Below are 19,560 nucleotides of genomic sequence, written 5' to 3' on the forward strand. Positions count from 1 at the left end.
GTGTCTGACCCAAAGCTCACTGACCTGCCATCAACTTCGATGAGGTTTGGAGCAGGAACTGTGTATTTCAATAGTGAACTTAATCACATCTTTTAAACTTAAAAAAAAAATAAATGTGGAAAACAGTAAATAGCAGCCATGAGTACACTTCTAATTAAGGCTTAAACAGGTTCAGAAAATGTCATTAGCCCACACATGCCCAGCCACTGAAATCTCCAGTGAGGGAAAGTCCTTGGTGTACAATCACATCTGTAATGATGCAAGCTGCACAGGGTAAATAATAAAAATAGCACATTGTAAGATTTCGTGAATAACACAAGACTGGTGTCAGCAGCTGCAAAAAGCTCTCTAAGCCTGGGTACAGTGTGCCTGCCTGTGTGACACTGGAGCCTCTGGGCTCCCATGGGAGCGTCTGTAAGCAGGGAGCTCACTGCTGTGCCCTTCCAGGAGAAGCCCCTGCCTCTCCCTCTCATAGCACAGTCCTACTGGGAAAGTTCTGTGGCTGAGGAAGGAGCAGGCTGGTCTGTCAGCAGAGGGAAGGAGAGGGAATAATGAAGGCAATTCTCTGGGAGATGCTGAGCAGAAGAGACCTTTTGACCTGACTAATGGCTGACATACGAGACTCCTGTACTGGATCGATTGCTTGGACAAAGGGAAGGGTGCCTGCATCGTGTGACTGCTGGGAAGACTGCAAAACCACTGTGCCTGGGGAGCTGTGTGGGACTCGTTATTGAGAGGAAGGCACTTGCTTGCCTGAGTGGAAGCAGAAACCAGAAACTGAATTTCACATGGACACGTTTCAGACTTGATAGATTTTGATTCAGACACGGGGACTGGCAGTTGGTAGTTGTGGTAGTTTAATACAGCCTGAATGCAACTTTCATGTTAGATAGCTGGATAATGCAGCACTGGATGTGTTAAAAATATGGGGTGCAGTCCTGTCTGTCTTTGCCATTGGGGCTTCAGGACAGCAAGGATTTTATTCAAGGTAGAATATAATATGATTTACCTGTAAAAAGCAGTATAAACATTAAATATCCTTTTAAAGATGCATCTTGTTGTAAAAGTATTTCTGTAAAATACCAGAAAATGAAAGCACAGAACTTGATTTTGCTTCTGCTTAAGTCTGTGTGACCGATTTGAAAGGCAGGACAGTACCTTCCTCCATGAGTTAGTGGAGTAAAGCCTCTTGCGTGCAACCCAATCTTTAAGAAAGATAGGGGGGAGATATTTGACTCATCGCTCTCCTTGCTCTTTTGCAGGGGTGCGATGCCTTGTGCAACCTCCTGGTTTTGCGGGGGGAGGGGGCAGGGCACCCTATTACACAAAACAGAACTGGCAATGTGGTTTGCTTGGCTCTTTTTAACTGACTCTCTTTGTCTTTTTTTTTCCCCCGAGAGTTGGAAATGACGGGAGCGAGGAGCATGAAGACACCCCGGGGAATGGGGGCATCCGTGCACCTACGCCTCCACTTCGCTTTGCTCCTGTGCAAACACAAATTTTATGTTCCCAGAGACCCAAAAGGTCGACGGCGTCCCTGCGGGGCGGTCAGAGGAGGGAGGCGGCTCTTCCTCTACAAACTTTCCCTGTCCCCTCCCTCGCCGCCTCTTTCTCCTCTTCTCTCCTCCCTGCAACTCTCGGCTCCCGGTCGGCGATGGCTGAGAGGCCGGGGAGCAACGGGGCAGCACTGCTGCCCGTTTGGTCCTTGCCCGGTCCCCGCGGCCGCTCCCAAAGCGACATCTCCTCCTTCTCCTCCTCCCGGAGAACCTGTCTGCTGCGGTCCATCGTGGGCGGCTCAGGTAAGGGGGAGGGAGGGAGGGAGAGACCTCCGAGCCGAGCTGAACTAAAGAATTTGGGAAAAAACATCCTCCTCCACACCCTGCCCAGCTCTCCCAGACCCAGGACACGGTGGCCAAAGTGTGCGTCTCTGGTTTACGTGCTTTATCTACTCCTTAAGATGATGTTCGGAAAGTTCCTGGCTTATCATACCCGTGTTCTCACACCTAAATGAATCCTGGTAACGCCATGGGTACCCACCTGTTTGACAAAGCATCTTTGACTGCAAGGGCAGAAAAGTTCCAGGAAAGCTTCTGGGTGTATTGCCAGGACATCAAAACTTCTCGTCCCGCTGCTTCACACATTACACTTCAGCTGCATGTTAGAATTTTACCCCCTGCACTTTTATCTGTTTCTTGATTTTCATTAGTAGGTGAGGCAAAAAAAATGTGTAAGTCAGTATTCCACTGTCTTCCTTTGGGAGGTAACCACTGCAAGTGCCCACAGGATGATATGGGGGTGGAAGCTGGACCTTTGGGACAGAGTAGGCTTCCTGCAGGATTCAGAGTAGCTTTACTGTGTTAAATGAGAAGAAGTGAGGGCCCTAGTTTACAGTGCAGATATTTGAAAGTGGCCAAAGTCCCTGGGCTGTTCTTTACTCAGTCTGTTTCCTGAGGTAAGGCATTAAGGAAAATGAAATTCTGGTCTCCACAGGGCTGAGTACATTTTGAAAATGTGTGCTTGCCTGGTTGCAAATCAACCCTGTATTGACTAGAACGAGGATGTAGGCATATACATCCCTGGTGATGTAGGTACTTTGGATGCACTCTCACACTACTGCACAGAACTACACCACCATCAGGGAAGCTCCAGAATGCACTGAGAGACTTCTGCTGCTGCAGCACAAATAAGGCACTGCAGTGCATGTTTGAGTCTAAAATGGACCACAATGTCCTCTTATGTTTGCTCCTCAGGGACTCTTAAGATAAAGTAGACCATGTGCTTGGGGAGGCTCAAGTATACAGGCTATGCCTGCCTGATGAGGAGAGTGGGAGTGAAAACTTGCTTAGTCACATAGGAGCAAGTAGATTCAACTTGTGGGGCCAGAGGCTGCAAGCAAAAACAACTCTGTGTGCCAGTTTCTATATAATTTTTTGCTCTACCTTTTTCTGTGTCTACTTAAAAGTTAGTCCAGTGAAGGACATTTGGGACAGGGAGGAGGGAGGAGATTCCAGTGATTTGTCCAAATCAGAAAAGGCTACTTTTTGGTGTAAGGTGTATTTCAGCACTGCCTGGAATAATATTGCGTGAACAATGCCCTATGACTTGATGTGTACACCCCTGGATCCAGAGGGATTGACACAGAAGGATTGTCACAGAGGTTGACAGGATTGAGACCATATCAATGTTATACTATGTTTTTTGTTGGCTTAACTACAAAGACTGCTAACAATGAGTCAGGTTCATTATGAGAAACTGGCAAATCCAATGGAAGTAAAATGATGGTGTTTTCAAAGATGTGTTGTTATTTGTAGTTTCTTACACACAACATTTAGGCCTCCCTGCTGCCCTTCTTAGTTTTTGAGGATTTGTCACTTCCTGCCAGTAAGTGACAAATGCTGCTTTCTCTGGTTTTTATTTTTTTAACATATTTTCTTTCATTCTGTATTTTCTCCATTGCTGCTTCCTGTATCTTTTTCCAGCTGCTCATTGGATGCAGCAAAAACACATTCTGCCACACAAGTGTTGATTCCTTCTTTAAAAAGGAAAGTATGCATTAAAGATGCAAAGCTGTTTAATTTTTAATGTGGTGGTTAGAGAATTGGTTTTATACTGAGGTGCCATTAAAATAACCTGGTTTTTCATTCCCCCACTAACCTAGAGAACAACTGTAATGGGGATGGAAATGTGAAGCATTTAGAGAAACAAAAAGAGGCAGTATTTTTTTCTTCTCCTTTTTTCTCTAACCATACCATTTGATTAAAGCAGATCACTCATTTACATCAGATGTTACCTGTGCTCCAGCTGCTGCATTTATAGAACAATTTGCATTTTAAATAACCTGCAAAATGTTTGCTTGCCACCTGTTCCTGGGCTGAATCACTTGCAACTGTTGAAGTCACAAGTTGCAGTTTCTGTTGCATATTTGTCTTCATTTTCTAGATCCTGACACCAGTTCTGCTGGGAAGACGTTGTTTCCTCTCACACCATCAGTGATAGGTTGCTACCCCATAGGTGATTCACACTGTCATTTATTTTACCACCTCCTAATTCACCATTCTCAATGCAGGATCTGTGAAGAGGCAATATTTTTAGAGACTCTTCTAGCTAACAGAAATATAATAGATTTTTTAAAGCAACTTTGGCAGCAGCTCATAAAATTCATCTGTTTGTTATTCTAGGTCAGTACTATATGTATCTTGATAGTGCAGTGAGGCTGGTCAGGTGGTCCCCACGTTTATGCTGTCTGTGCTTTCTTACCACCAGTTCTTCTTCTGCTATTCTTACACATTGACAGAAGCAACTTCCTGGTATCACTTTACAGCATCTCATTTCATTAGCTACCATCAAGTATGTGAGGACAATATATTTTCAGGATTTTCTTCTTAAATCTGGCCTTTTCTTTTAGTGTTAGTAGTAGAAGATTACTTAATTTCTCTCTCTGGGCTCTCACCTTAGCTGTTATTTTGTGAGAGCTTTACCTTCCAACTCTTTTTTTTTTTCTCGTAACCCCTAGGAAGAATAAGGTGAACCTCATCATGAGTAAAAGTGGCATGACCTGGAATTTTGATTTAGACCCTGAAAAAGTGCAATGTCAGCAAAGTTCAGAGGCAGCACACCGCTAGTTTGTTGTGGTGGGCATAGCCTGTGCATCACTTCGACGTTGTGGTACGCCCCACCTGACAACTGGCTGGTTTGCTAGAGCATCTAAAGGAGACTGGTGAAGAAAAACTTACTCTCCCAAATTTCAGAGCAACACCAGAGGCACCTGAAGAAAGCTGCTTGAATTACATACCTTTAAGCAGCCTTCCATGTTTAGTGACTAGATTTAACCCCACTTTAAAGGTGGATCAAGTCAGTCAATTTTCTTGATTTGCCCAGCATAGATGGGGACTGAACTGCAATTGAAACAAAGACCTTGCTCAGATGCTTTCCCAGAGCTCTTCCAAACTCTAGATTGTGTGGTTATGGGGCTGAAGGTAGCTCTCAGCATGAGTGGTGAGTTCTGGGGTGCAGTGTGGAGGAGGTGTGCTGTTTCATATCAGCCACCTCTGTGCTCCGGTTGTGAAGCGGAGACAGCGGTTCTCTTTGTGACAGCCCTCAGGCACCAACCTCAGCTGCTGCGGTGCCCATTCTTTATCTTCATGTCCGCCTAGACAGTTTTGAGTTTGCTCTCTTTTTAGTGTTGTGGGTTTTGCTATACAGCCTTGCATTTTGTTCCGAAGGCAGTGAGGTCTGTGTTGAGGTACATCTTGGTGAAAAGGGAACTTTACTGCTCAGACCAGAAGTCAAAAAACCACCCATCTCTACTCTGGGATTGACATTGTCATCTTGTTGCAGTTCCTCCTGAGGTCTTGCTCTTTAGCAAGAAGAAGTTTCAGATAATTTGTTCCATTAGTAAGAAATGCACCTTTCAGATAGAGAGGTGAGCTCCTCACGTATGTTTCCATTCCTTTCACTGTTTTTTTTGAGCCTTTCTAATATCAGACAAAAAAAAAACTACCTGAGAATTCAGACAGCAATTCATCAATACCTCAGGCTATACCTCAGATGTTGGATTGCAGAAGAGAGTGAGAGCCAGAGTGCAAATGACAGTCCTGCCTCAAAACTTGTACATGCCAGGATTATTTTGGGAATTTTTGTGGGTTAATTTATTCAAAATGATAATGAGTAACAGCTACGAAGCCATCTGCTGCTGACTCCAGAATACAGTGAGCAAAAAGATGGCTTAAAATCCCCCAATTAAGTGAAGAACTGGGGAAGCTTTCATGTAGTGATCAGGGCATCAAAGTGGCTGATATTAGATGAGAAAAAAATTGAGGATTTTTGGACTTATTTTAGCTTTTCATTGTTAGAGTGCTCCACGTTGAAAACTTAAAAAATGTCAGATACTCTTCTTAATGGACAAACTTTCTGATTGATGCAAAGGAAGCATTTTTGACAGCGGAGTGTATTTGACAATCTAGAAATGGTGAAATCCAAAATACTCTTAATCTAGACATTGGCCTGATTATCTGGGGGCATGGAATCTAGGGAAAAAAGTAAATTTTGCATGAGTAGGTAGGTAGCTGTTAACCTTTGCCTGTATTTCCCGCTGTACTTGTACTCATATTTCCCCAAATGGCTACAGATTCCAGTTTCCTTATTCATCAAGTCCTACCAAGGTCTATGGGAGTTGAATTCAGCGTTTGTGAAGAAGACATCAGATGTGCGTTGTGAGGGTGGTGAGAAAGATAGTGTTTCTCAGTTCTAAGATGGAATTGATGAGGGAGAAGATTGATGCTGTGAGAGAATACCATTACTGAAGCAGCTGATTTTGGTACATTGTGTGAAAATATGGGAGTTATAGGAAAACATCATTCTCCATTGTATCAAGCAAGACTTGTTTACAACGTAAATTGAAGTACAGAATTTTACAAGAAGACTAAGGCAGATAATCTGAGGTAGAAAACTATAGTAGAAATTAAAGCAAGTAATAATTTTGAGTGATTTAGAAACTAGACTCAACACGACTGTATCATTTCCAAGAGACTCTGCATCCTGTCTCTAAGTCCACTTTATTATTTTTCATCAATTTGCAAATTTGAAGTATCAAGAAGAGGCAGCAAACATAACCATGTGAAATTTGACATATGCTTATAGAATTAAAGCATTTATTTTTTATAATAATCTGCTTAGACCATCGTCCCATAATGTTAAATTCCATCCTGGTCAACCTTATATGTAACTTCAGACTGATGTTGAGGAAAAATCCAGAAATCTTAGAACATTTTGTACTGCATACATTGACAAAGTTCAAGTCTGCTTGAAAACCAGGTTAATTTATAAGATTGATGTGCATGCAGGGAAGAAGCATGTGTCAGAATATAGTCAGCCATTTCTAATATGAGTTTACACCATAATGCATGCTAAATAAGAACCTACCTGTGTTATGTTGTACTAAAAGATATTATTCTACACCAACTCTTGCAGAATAACTGGAGTAGGTTCTTGTTATTAGCCTAGCCTGATTAGGTGTGAAAGGGGAAACCCTGGGCACGCTATGGTTTACAAATACAAACCATGTATTCTATATGTCATTTACACATGACCCAGTTTCTGAGACAAAAACTTTACAGTCATATATTCAGACTTGGGCTCAGGCTTGAAAAAAATAAATTTCTAAATGTGATGATAATCTTCATGGTTGGCTAAGTAGAAATTGAGCTGCAAACATTTCCAGCATAGGCTTTAATGTGTGTTTTGCAGCAGCTAATCAGTAGCTGAATGGGGGGATCTGTTCAGTGTTTTGCTGCTGTGTGTGTTTTAGTTTCTCAAGGCCCTTTGGCATTTAGCACTTCCTGCTGCTGTGTGGCTTCTAGTAAGTAACCATTTAATATCAGACCACATGTCAGGTATGAAGGCTGAAGAATTGATCTTAAGAGTAGCTGAAGAAAAATTTTACTCCTTCTCTTACTGAATGTAAGCAACTTGTTAAAAAAAAAGCATTTGTTTTGGTTTTAGAACCTAAACATATCATTAGTCAAATCCATCATTTGCATAAATAATTTATCTTTCTTCCCTACCCCATTCCTCATGTCCTTCTCTTTTTGCCATTATTTCCTGAAAAAACAGACACAATTTAAGGTCAAAAGACTGGGGACAGCTGGCAGATTTTTTAAAGGTTGATGAAGAATTTAAATTTTTATTTGTTTTTGGTTTTGAAGTCAGAATTTTTTCAGTGCCAGAAATCCTGTAGGATTTCAGTTTTCAATAAACCCAGTATTAGTCTTGTTTCTGAATTTTTAGTAGTTCTTATAGAATATGCTTTATCATAAGGCAAACCTATCTTCAGTTATAAACTTTTCTTTTCCTTTCTTTTCTTTCTTTTCCTTTTCTTTCCCCTAGCATTTTACCTGGCACGTTGCAGGTAAAATTAGTTTTTCTCAGGTACAATCAATTGGCACAAAAGGAAAGATATATAGAAGAAAATAGAAAATCTTGACTTCAGTGTTCCAAGTTCAACTGCTTCTCACTTTATTTTTGAGATTGTCATTTTTAAATCCCACCACCACAAGGGTTACTCTTGCTCTTCATTCATGTGGAAAGCACTGTGATCTTTCTGAAATACAAGCAGAGGTTTTAGGCAGTTAACACTTCCCTTGGTGGTGAGCTGAGAAAACTTGTTGCCCATCATGCAGTTTTGATGCAGAATTGGACTTTTAAGATGTTGTGTGTAAATTCTGTAAGTGCCTTTGATGTTGTTACATTTTTTTGAACTTGAAAGGCTGAAGCAGTGCAATATTTGTAAATTTTATCAATATCAAGTAGTAAAAGGGCTCAGAGGTGTTTGCACTGCTTTAATACAGCTTGAAGCTTTAAAGCCACTGCGCTTTGCAGGTTGGCTGTGCTATCAGGTGGAGGGAGAGCTTTGTAGAGAAGAGGAGCTAAAGAGCAACTTAAAGCACTGCACACTTAGGTGGCGAGACACTTTTCTACCCGCTCTCTTCCCTCTCATGTTATTTATATATATCTGGCACGTTCTGCATTGCCCTTCCCCTTTCTCATGTTGTTGTTAAAACCACTTGGGTGTATTCGGAGAAATACAGGGCCAAACAATATGGGGCTGGGAAGGAAATGTGGAAGAGTAAGCATTCTACCAGAGATGGGCAATGTGGCGACACTTCACATGCTAAAATACTGTGTGTAAATGGCTTCTTTTTAAAATAATGATCATATTTTTACCAAATGTCTTAATTTCTTTTTAGGAAATGTAGCATTTATTAGTTATTTTTAATTAAATATGTATTTTACAGCTTGATCTAATTTTTTTAATTTGTATGTGATTTGCAGTATCCAGAAGAAAAACTTGTTTAGAGAGAGTGGCTTCCTATTAAAAGGAGCTGCTTTTTGATTCCTTTCAACTTCAGACATGATTTCAGTCTCACACACAAATTGTGTTGGCTACTGCTTGGGGAATTTGCCCAGTTGCACAATACCACACACTATTTCCATTAGCTGGATGCATCAGGTGGTAGCTCAGTTTTGGCATCTTTACCCACGTTGTTCCTATTCAAGCTATATTGGAAATAAGAGGCACTCATCTATCGCTTTCTTCCTGTCACCTCCTTCGCAGTCTTTCACTCCCCTCTTCTCTGCTAGCTTCTTTTCTGTATTCTCCATAGCTTCCAGTAAATGTCATTTATATTGTGTCGGTAACCTAGATGTTTGGTGATCCTCTGTGTAGGTCTGGTTGGGTATATGTCAGGTTTCATCCTGCCCATTCGAGTCTGATGCACTGAGATGTGAAGGGACTAGAAACCTACAATTAATAACATTAAGTTTATAAACTAATAATGCAATTATCTACAATTAATAACATCAAGTAAATAAACATTAAGTTTATTTTCTGATTGTCACATGGAGATAAAGGTCAGAATTTGTACAGTTTGAGCAGAGATTCATTCAATTTTACGAATTCATTGCAAAAGGCTAAAATATCTCCTAAAAATGTTAAAAGAAGGAGTTGCTAAATATTAGGAATAAAGGAGAAATGCTTCAGAGCCTTGCTAAGATAAAGGCTAAGATAAAGCTTGACACAGTGGCAAGGATCAGGAAACAGATGAACTCTGGCACAATCCTTACTTTATTTAAAGTTATCAAGTTATCTTCAGTTTCTTAAAATACAAATTTTTCCTCATAAAATAAAAGTTTTGTGAAAATAATTTTTTTTGTAGTAACAGTCCTGATTTCAGGCACACTTTTGCATTTTCAGGAGAAATATCTGACAAAATCTAAAAATGGTAAATTGTCACTTCAAAAAATTAATCTGATGTTTTTATAATTTTTCATCATACAGAAATCTGGTATAGGAGGTTTTTTCATCTAGGTTAGGGAGCAGGAACAGAAATAAAGGCAGCAAAGAAGTGTCAGAATTTCCTTGCCACAGAAATGTTATTATCCTAAGGGACCCTGTCCACCTATACAAGGCAAGTGTAACCACTGCCACTTTCCTTTCTTATGGCTAAATCAAAGGTTAAAATGCCTTCTTGAAAGAATAAAGGTGTTCAGTATAGAATAGAACCTGAGCACAAAGAGCACATTGAGCAAAGTTCTAACTTCAGAGCATATGTATTTGCTTTTTGCTGTTTCTGGGGGGAGAATCACAGCTTTTAAGTTATATCTGTGACTAACATACACAGTACTGAAGAAAATTATAGGCACCAAGTAGAATTAGTATTGAGGTATTGTTTTGTGTCATCTACAAGCACAGTAAAGAAGGGGTTGTGGTGCATTTGCAGTTGAATGTGTCCTAATTGCAGGCCTTCTTTGTGTTCAAACACAAGCAGCTATATTTAAACTTTATGAGTGAAAAGATAATTAGCAGTCATCTGCTTGCCACTTTTTAATTTAATTTCTCTGTTGCCCTGTGTCAGGGCAATGTTAGTGGTTTAAATGTTAGTGGTTTAAACCACTAATGAAACTGTGACCATTTTATCTGCAAAAAAGATGAGTGCTACCAAAGCATAGCACAAAAAGACAGCATCTGCAAGACACATTTCTGAATGTTATTCTGATTTAAAGCAGTTTGGGCTATCTCAGAATGGTTGGATTTGAAATAAACTATTTCACTTACACAGACAGAGCCAGTGTAATTCATCAGTGACCAGTGGACATCCCAAGCCATGATATGAACTGCGCTGGGCCCAAGGATGAAGCATGGCAATGCTGCCTTTATTAATTAGGCTTATAGCCACCTCTACCTGTGTTTCTCTGAGTAGACTGTTGACTCTGTGTCCTTAGAAGTGAGCCAAGAAGGGAGAGTTACAACTCCCCAGGGGCATGGCATCTTTCTTCCAGCCGTTTGACTTTTGAGCCCTTAACATTTAAAAAAAAATAATGGTATCTTCCTGTTATGCCTTCCTGCAAACAAAACCGAATGGCATATTTCACAACAATTTATTTTAGTGAATAGCAAATCCAAAAAAAATAGGCTGCAACCCAGCTATTTAAGTATTTGGAGGCACATCTGCTATGAATTTTGCCTTATTCTTTGGAAGTTGAGATAAACAATGGCTTTTGATCTACAAATAGCAAAAATCATTTTGGGGAAAGATTTCCAAAGAATCAATGCAGTAATTTTCAGAGCTTTCTCATATTTAGAAAGTCATCTTGGGATTTGTCTAATGGGATCTTCCTATGGTAAATGGTGAATATATATGTAATTTTGTAGACGATTGTGGCTCACAAGCCAAGAGCTGCTCTGTGGTACAGATGTTTATCACTGCACACGTGGTAAATGAGTGCATTGTACATGCTTGTGCATTTAGTGGTCTATCTGAAATAGCCTCTGAAAGCTACACCCTTGCACTGCAGGACCTGCCAGAGTGGGAGGGAAACAGCAGAGCAAATGACTTTCTTTCAGCTACAGGGGTGAAAGACTTCAGGGAGAGCTTCAGATGTGCTGCCTGCCCCTTTTTTGGCTCTGTGTCAAATAGCTCTCCTGATGGTCAGCAGACTGTGCAAGAAAGTTCCTCCCCTTGCAATTTCCATGGGGAAAAATAAAGCCTTTCACTCAGTGCCTGCTGTGGAGGCACTGCCAGGAAGCTTCACAGGTTTGTCTATCCTTGGGTGAGGAAAGGTGGCACGCTGTCTCAAATAGCAAGGTAATTGCCCAACAGCAACTTAGGCATTACTCTGAAATCACTTTTAATTCAAGCTGGGTTACATAAAATGAAAACAAAAGCACTTCTTTTTTATAATGTCTAAAATAACTCAGTTGCCAGTCTTTTAAAAAGAGAAAGAAAACATCACCGACAAAATGAGTGCTAGCAAGATATCTGTAACCAATCTTCTGAATTCAGGCAGAGAAAGACCCATGAGACTTTGCCTTGGTGTCAGCAGTTTAAAGATTTTCTATGCTTCTATGCTTCTTTTCTTATGTCTTCTATGAAGTTTGTAATAATATTGTCTGTTTTGGATGGCTTTGCACTTCGATAGAGATATTGTAATTTATTAAAATTAGAAATTATGTATTTCAGACAACACAGAAGTTGTTATCACGTAAATTCCTGGTGAGTGGAAGTAACTCAGCGGAGCACACAGCTTTTCCAGCTTTCTTGCATTATTATGTAAACTCTGTGGGGAAAAAGATATTTGTTCCATTCATTCTAGGCCAAGATTGGAAAAGTGCTGCAAGCATGTGTAAAAGAGGTTTCTTGGGAGTGGGATTTATTGGACTGGGGAATAATCTGCCAGGAGGAATAGTGAAAGCTTCTCTGCTTTAAGTGCTGGAAGCACTTAAAACTAGATATGGAAGTGCACTAAAAATTGTGTCAAAAGAAACTCTTTTTTGCAGCAATGAGCAGGGTCTTTTGCAGATGTGGGGTTTTTTGTTTTGGTTTGGGTTTTTTTGTTTTATTTGCTCTGTGTTTAGGTCAAATCAAGAATGACAGGAGGGGGACAGAGGACTGAGCATGCAAGCCATCCACGTGCACCAGACTCACTGGGCTAAGGAGATGAAGATGCCCAGCTGGCTGCCAGGGGAGTGCTGGGGGAAATCTCGTGTGGGTGAGAGGTTCTGTGTCTCAGCGAGATGCTGCCGTGTGAGGCTGATACACTAGATGGGGCGGTTGTTATGCTGATCAGCAAACACCGTTTCTCTGGCGCTGGGTTTCTGCTCCTGCTTGCAGGACGAAAAGACGGGAAATACAGGCTTGTTTATAGGGAGTGATCAGCCCTCCTGCAGCAGAGTTGGTAGATTGCTCTGAGCTGGTTTTGCCCGGTTTCTTCTCCTTCCCAGGTGAAGTCACAGCAGAGTCGTCATTACTTTCTGTGCCTTAAATGCAAACTCAGCTGTGTTTAAAGGCACAAAGCTGCAGTGGGATGGGATGGTGTGTCAGCCTTTTAAATTTCTTGAAGGTCGCCCCACCCCTTTTCTTCTAATCCATAAAATGTATATTTAAACAACACAAAATGTTATTATCAACCATTGCTCTTCCCTCAGCCAAGCTTGGCATTATTGGTTGTGCTAGTGAAATTGGATCCCCTTGTCATATTGATTCTGATGTACTTAGGTCGGGGCTTGTGGGTTTTGTATTGATCTGTCAAACTGCTGAGGAGTCAGTGAGCAAGATCTGTTGTCTATGTTGTTTGGGAACTAACAGAAGCTCTTATTATTTGCCGGCAGCCTGTTGCACACTTGGACATTGATCTGTTATGAGAGAAGCTGGCTTTAATTAGTACCAGGTTTTCCAATATTTGCTCAGAGTGCTTTGACCCTGGTCCACAGCAAGTTCACAAAGCAGACTCTCAGGTTGAGCTGTACATTTATTATGTAGTCTTTTGAGAAAGAAATCATTAAAATAATTGGACTAAAATTTTTGTATGCGCTGAACTTGAAGTAGTCTTTTCTAAAACAAAACTCAATTGGATCTATAAAATGTGTTCAGAAATACACATCTAGACCTTGATTGGCATTATGCACTTAAGTAGTTGTTGTTTACCCTGATGTTTTGCTGGCCTGCTAGAGATTTAGATTTGATGTATGTAGCTCTAATGGCAGATACAGAATCCCTTGACTAGTCTGAACAGGCCTGAAGACAGTAATTCCTTCTCCCAGCTTGATTACTTCAGCATGGAAAAGGCTTTCCCCAGAAGCCTGAAAGAGAGAAATCACTCATTCATTCCAACTTGTAAACAATTTTATGAGAGGAAAAAGCTTTTGTTTTCTTTTTTTTTTCTTTTATTCTTGGAGGAAGAGGGCCTGACTAGATTATTGCTTTTAGACTGTATTTCATGAAATAAACTGACAGTAACATTAAGTGGCCCGTATGCAATTGATAAGTATCAAAGATGTCACCAAAGTGGTCATGTATGCCAGTACATCTGCAACAGGAATTTTCTTCTATGTGAAATAGTAAAATTATAGACACTAGATATATGACTAAAAGTAAGTTAAAGCAGTTTTCCCATGACGTATCACCAAATAAAACATGAAAAGAACACTCTTACTAACTTATCAAAGTATTTCTCTATTGTTTATTCAATACTTGCTGAAATGATCATGAAAAGTGACTCAGTGAAAAATGACTGTGTCATTTTATAGAATGTAATCCATGTCCAGGAAATTATATCTGTAAGTTCTGGCCATCTCCCATATATATGTGCAGATGAATGGGGGACGAGGAGAAGAAACTAAAAAAAAAATGTCCAAGCAGCCATTGCAGCATCTGCAAGGCTAAGGAGCCAAAGCTCCTTTACTCCACAACACCCACAAGAAATGCTAGGTGTGTTTCAGCCCCTGTGGCTCAAGAACATCTAGGACTGTTGCTGCAGGCTTTCTGAAAGCTTTGGGTCAGGCTGTGTTGCTAAAGCAGGGTGGTAAAAGATCTTCATGTCCTGGATTCTGGGGGAGGAAGCATGGTGTGATTCCATCCAGGTCTTGAAATGTGTGATTGGTAATATGTCAGGATGAAAAGCACAGTTGGTTGGTTGTTTTTTGTTGTTATTGGTTGGCTGGTTGGTCTTGTTTTGGTTTCGCTTGTTTTTTATGAATTTGAAAATTATGCACTAACCTTTTGTATTCAGATACAACATTGACCTAAATATGCAATAAATAGGGTGGCTTACTTCACTGCTTATTGAAGCCTTAGGACAATATAGTATCTGAATGCGTCCTTTAGTTTAATTGTTTCGCTTTCTTCCAAAGAGATTTAATTTTTGATTTGGACTTAAAAACCTGTGAGAGATGTATAGCAGAGATTTTGCAAGTTCTGACTAAGCATATGAAAAAGTTTATCTATTGCACTTGACTTTCATAAAATAGAAATGTGATCATTAAACCTGTCATAGGAGGGTCTTTGTGGACTGGTCTAGCTCAGAAATTGATGTAATTTGCTTAGTTATCTTTAAACATCATCTTTTTCCAAAAGAGGCATGGCAAAATGGATACAAAGTCACTAAAAATGATAAATTACTAGAATGTTATAGGACTTGTATAACTGTGTAGACAATCAGTGGGCTGCATGGCTGATTTCTGGCAAAGATAGGCATTGACAGGCTTGTTCCTTTAATTGGGCTCACTGAAATGTGGGGCCAGCACAATCTTCTTTTTAGATCAACTTCATCTCTTTCATCTCATCTTGTAAACCATGTGTCAGCAGCTTGAGAGCAAGTACCTCCTTAACTGATTTATATTTCTGCTCTTTACAAATATTTCAGTGACATTGTTTTCTCCCCCTCTATTTGTTGGGCCTCTCTCTGCATTCTTGAGCTTAGTTTGTGGCACTCCACCATCCCTGGCAGCCCTTGCTCAGCCGAGCAACTGCCTTGGCCTGGTTTGTCCTTGCTACATGTGGAAGAAGTTTTTCCTTTTGGTGTAGCAACACAACACTTTGTTTGGAGGTCTCTCTCCCCAGGAGTGGCTGGCAGGTGGCAAATGAATGAGTGTACCATGCTGTCTCTTCTGCCCCCATCCCTGAAAACTGAACAGGAAAATTAATTACCTGGGTCTGTGTTACTATTTCCATGTATGGCTTCCCGGAGCAAGCCACAGTCAATGCTGTGTTTGTTATGCTGGCAGAGTTTCAGCGAAGCACCCCGCTACAGTCTGGAGCAGCATGGGAGCTGACACTGGCTCTTTGAGAGAGGGCTTTGCAAGACACTGTTGCATGGCAGTGTCCTGGTGTGATGTTTTGTAACAACAGCCAGGGACCAGTTAGATTAAAAGTCATGCTACGAAGGTTCCAGAATGAGCTACATTGAACAATTGGCAAGTACTTAGAAAATAATTGAGTCAATAACTAAATGAGAGAAAATGTGTGATAAATGCATTTGATTTTCTGCTTTGGAGAGCTAAGTTGCCTGGTGAAGGAAAGCACTAGATGTGTCTTGATTTGATACATCTCAACATCAAAAAGATTTTGAGACTGTTCCACAGGACTGTGTTTTACACGTAAGCCATAGAAACACGACCTAGATGTAATCTCCATGAAGTGGGTGTACAACAGTGTGATAAATTGCTCTCAAAAATCTTTATCAGCAGTTTTCTGTCAGTCTAAAAGGACATCCATGCAGGATCTTGCACAGGGCAATCCCTGGCCCAGTTGTACTCAATGGTTCAGTTTTGATTTGAATGTAGGATTACAGAATATCCTTGCAAATTTTGCAACTATTACCAAGCCAGGAAAGTTGCAAGCACTGGAGAGGACTGCACTGCGAATCAAAATGGTCTTCACAAATTCAAGCGAAGAGGTAATACAGCTTTCTGTCAATTTGCATACATCTCCTTTGGTCTGTTTTTCATATAACTATGTGTCATAGTTTGAGACCCCCAAAATCCAATTCCCAAGTCCAAGCCCTCCTCCCACAACTCAGTCCAGTGTGAGAGGGGTTTTCCAGACAAAACACACGACTCAATATGGGGGGAAGGGAATTATATTACAATCACTACACAGGTATTATAATACATTATATACATAATCCTAACTATCTCTCCTATGATAAAGCAATATTTACAATGGATCAAATCTCTTCTCCCTCCAATAAAAATTCAGAAGGGAAGAAGGAAAGATCCTTTCCACTTTCAGAGCAGCAGTCTCTCTTCTTCCATGCAGCAGTCATAGTTGTAGTTGTAGCTGGATCTCTTTCCATTACACACAAGGGGTCTTCTCTCACCCCTCTCGGCTCTTTGACTCCAATCGAAGGTCTCTCTCTCCCGTGGACTGCAAAAAGGGACAGGCTCACTTCACCACGTCATATCACGAAGCGCAGGGGGTCTTCATGGTGGTCCCTTTCCTCAAGGGGTTTACCCCTGAGTCAGAACGTCTCGGGCAGCTTTCAGTTGAAAGTCTTTGCCTCAAGCTCTGTCTCAGGCTGCCAACCAGGCAGCAGCAGTGGGGGGGTAAGGTCACCCCCTCTACATTTCATCTGGCTGTCCCGGTCCAGCTTCCGGGATGTCTTGAGCTTCTCAGCTCCTCTCTCTCGTACTGCTGTATTCCAAGACTCCCCTCAAGTAGGATCCACCGCTTCCTCCTAGGAGGGGTCTCACAAGGGTTTGGGGGATTTGATTCAGTTCTTACCCCAAAACTCTCTCTGTAGAACTTAGTCCTGCTCTGTTGCTCTCTCTCTCTCTCCTTCAGACATCTCTCTGTCTCTCTGCTTAGCTGCATGCTTGTTTCTTATCTCCTTGGCTTTCTGCCGTAGTCTCTCCGTTCACTGCTGCTCCGCCGCCGCTTTCAGTATCTCCTGCTGCTGCTCACAGTGGAGAAACTTCCCCCAGCTCTTGGCTGCAGTACCTGGCCCAGTTTAACACTGTTCCAAGTTCCTGCAGCCCCCAAGCCGGGGGCTAGGGGGCCCTAGGCCCCCCAGCGGGACTCCCGCCCCTTCTCCTCGTGGCTTCAGAACATGGCCACTTCTCCTCCAGCTACCTCATCACCCTTCTTTTCCAGTCTGGTGGGATATGTTTTAATTTTGCAGGGGCACTGATTGGGTCAACACCAAGAGAGACGCCACCCCCCTCAAGGGTTACCATTTTTTTTTTAACTCAAGGGGGAAAAACACTTTTTTTTCCCCCACCACACTGTGGTACACAAAGAAAGAATTATCACAATCCAGGTAAAATTCCAAAGCACTTGAGAGGTTAATCACTGTGAGGTAATTTATACTCAATGCTAAGGTTTTGTAAGAATTTAAAGATATTTGAAAAACTGCTTTAGATAAATGCTGAAACTACCACAAGAAACACACCATTTCAAGACTTCACCAAAATGCTTGGAGTTTGGGGGTTTGTTAGACTTGAAGAATGTGACCTGAGAGGACAAGTAGAGAGCAGAATGGTTGGGAGGTTAAGACTGCATATGATTGTACTGTTTACCCACACTGGTAGACTGAAAACAAATTAGAGGAAGGAAATTATGAAAAGACAGCATACCTGTGCTTCAAAACCAAGATGGAAAATGGGAAATCCAGGAGGGAACAATCTTCATTGTAATCCCATTGTCCAGGCTGACCTCAGTGACAAAAGAAAAAGATACCAGCAGTAAAATAATTAGCTATTTCAAATTCATTGCATTTTAATAATTCAAACCTATAAATAATGCAAATAAAAAGAATATTTCAAATATATTTTTGTCAGGGTCTTTCTATAATATTCTCTTTCTCATTGAAGGAAAGAAGCTTATACTTCTCACCACCCTGCAATGTAAAGAGAACAACATAGTTCTGAAATACCCAACCACCTTTTGTAATAGCTTTAATGAGTTTTTTAATATGGCTCTCAAGAGGGCACCATTCCCTGTGTATCTAAATATGCTCTCCAGGCAAATTCAAGCAGCATGTTCTTGGTGGAATGTCGTTATTTTTAGAAGTAAACGAAGCAGGATACATCATTTCCCCTCCTACACCTTTGTTGATGCTTTAATAGAAAGACTGTTCAGAAGTTAATTACAGCATCCTAGATTGTGCACCAAACAGGCACTGCAACTGCAAGTGATTGCTATTGTAAGGGCAAAAGAAAAGGAGCAATGCCATACAAATGTTGCTCTGGAGTTCTTTTCGCGCCTGATTACCACCCCAGGAAAAGAATGCTGATTTGTTTGCCACAAAAGGTATTAAACTGCCTTGCATGACCCCCTGGAAATGGATGCCCAGGTGAAAGGCATGTTACAATAAACAGATTACTTTGAGTAAGAGCTAAGGAAGGAAAGAAATAGCACAAACCAATTTGCCATCCGCATTTGGCCGCTTTTTGAACTTCCGCACAACCCGATGTGCTGTTTCACTTATGAGGAGAAATTGATAATAGAAGCAGAAATGTCTTTGATTTCTTCATCTGGTTGTACACTAAGTTCTGTTTCCCTGAAGACAGTGGGAGTCAAACAAAAGGGCATCATTTCACTGCTTGCAGCTCAGTCTTTTTCACCTGGCATTTGATCTTACGTTTTCCTTAGGATCTTTCCAGAGTTTCCCTGGCTACTTTGTTTCCTCTTCAGTCAAATTCTGTGGTCTTTCTGCCCTTCTTCCCAGGATATGCATAATTCTGTGCAAAGCAACCAAGCAGTTTGTACCAGATTTATAACATGTTGCTGAGTTCATCATAATACACCACTCGGCACTGGAAGTTTTTATGTTATATTAACAGTAGTTCACCCTCTGGCTCCATGTTGGAGTGGAGCACTGTTGGAGTTCTGACTCAGAAGAAAAAGTTCGGGCTGCTGAATTATTGGCATTATTACCTGAAATTACTCTGGGGTTTCATTTTTCTTCTGCTATACTGGCCAGCTGTGGCCTCATGAAAGTATAGCCTATGGTGACACAGTTTCATCCTGAGCTGAAAAAATATTTACCTTGTCTATTCATTCAGCAAAAGCAAACTCTTTCTAATGCATTTTTCCCAACCTCTGCATATGGCACATCTCCAGCTTGCCAATTTATCTGGTGTACTTTGCTGATATCAGTTGGACTCTGTGTTTGTCACAAGCATTTTACAGTAATTTCTGGCAAGCATATTAGCTACCAAATTAGAATAAAAATGACTGCTGTTGTTAACAAGCCTCTGCAGGAAAAACTTATATTTTATAATAA

General features: G+C 41.0%; 1 protein-coding gene across 3 annotated transcripts in view; it reads left to right on the forward strand.

Annotated features, from left to right (window-relative positions):
• The first annotated feature begins 1,640 nt into the window (after window positions 1-1,640).
• PHACTR2 (phosphatase and actin regulator 2) overlaps window positions 1,641-19,560 on the forward strand; it is a 126,443-nt gene continuing 108,523 nt past the window's right edge. For all 3 annotated transcript variants that reach the window (XR_007906929.1, XM_051801524.1, XM_051801528.1), the window contains exon 1: window positions 1,641-1,799. Coding sequence is in view for 2 of the 3 variants with exons in the window: in XM_051801524.1 (XP_051657484.1) it covers window positions 1,655-1,799 (145 nt within the window). In the remaining variant the exon portion in view is untranslated. The remainder of the gene's footprint in view (window positions 1,800-19,560) is intronic.

This window comes from Manacus candei, unplaced genomic scaffold (assembly GCF_025592945.1).
Source record: "Manacus candei isolate 608988 ecotype Guabito, Panama unplaced genomic scaffold, ASM2559294v1 h1tg000052l, whole genome shotgun sequence".
NCBI classification, from domain to species: Eukaryota; Metazoa; Chordata; class Aves; order Passeriformes; family Pipridae; genus Manacus; species Manacus candei.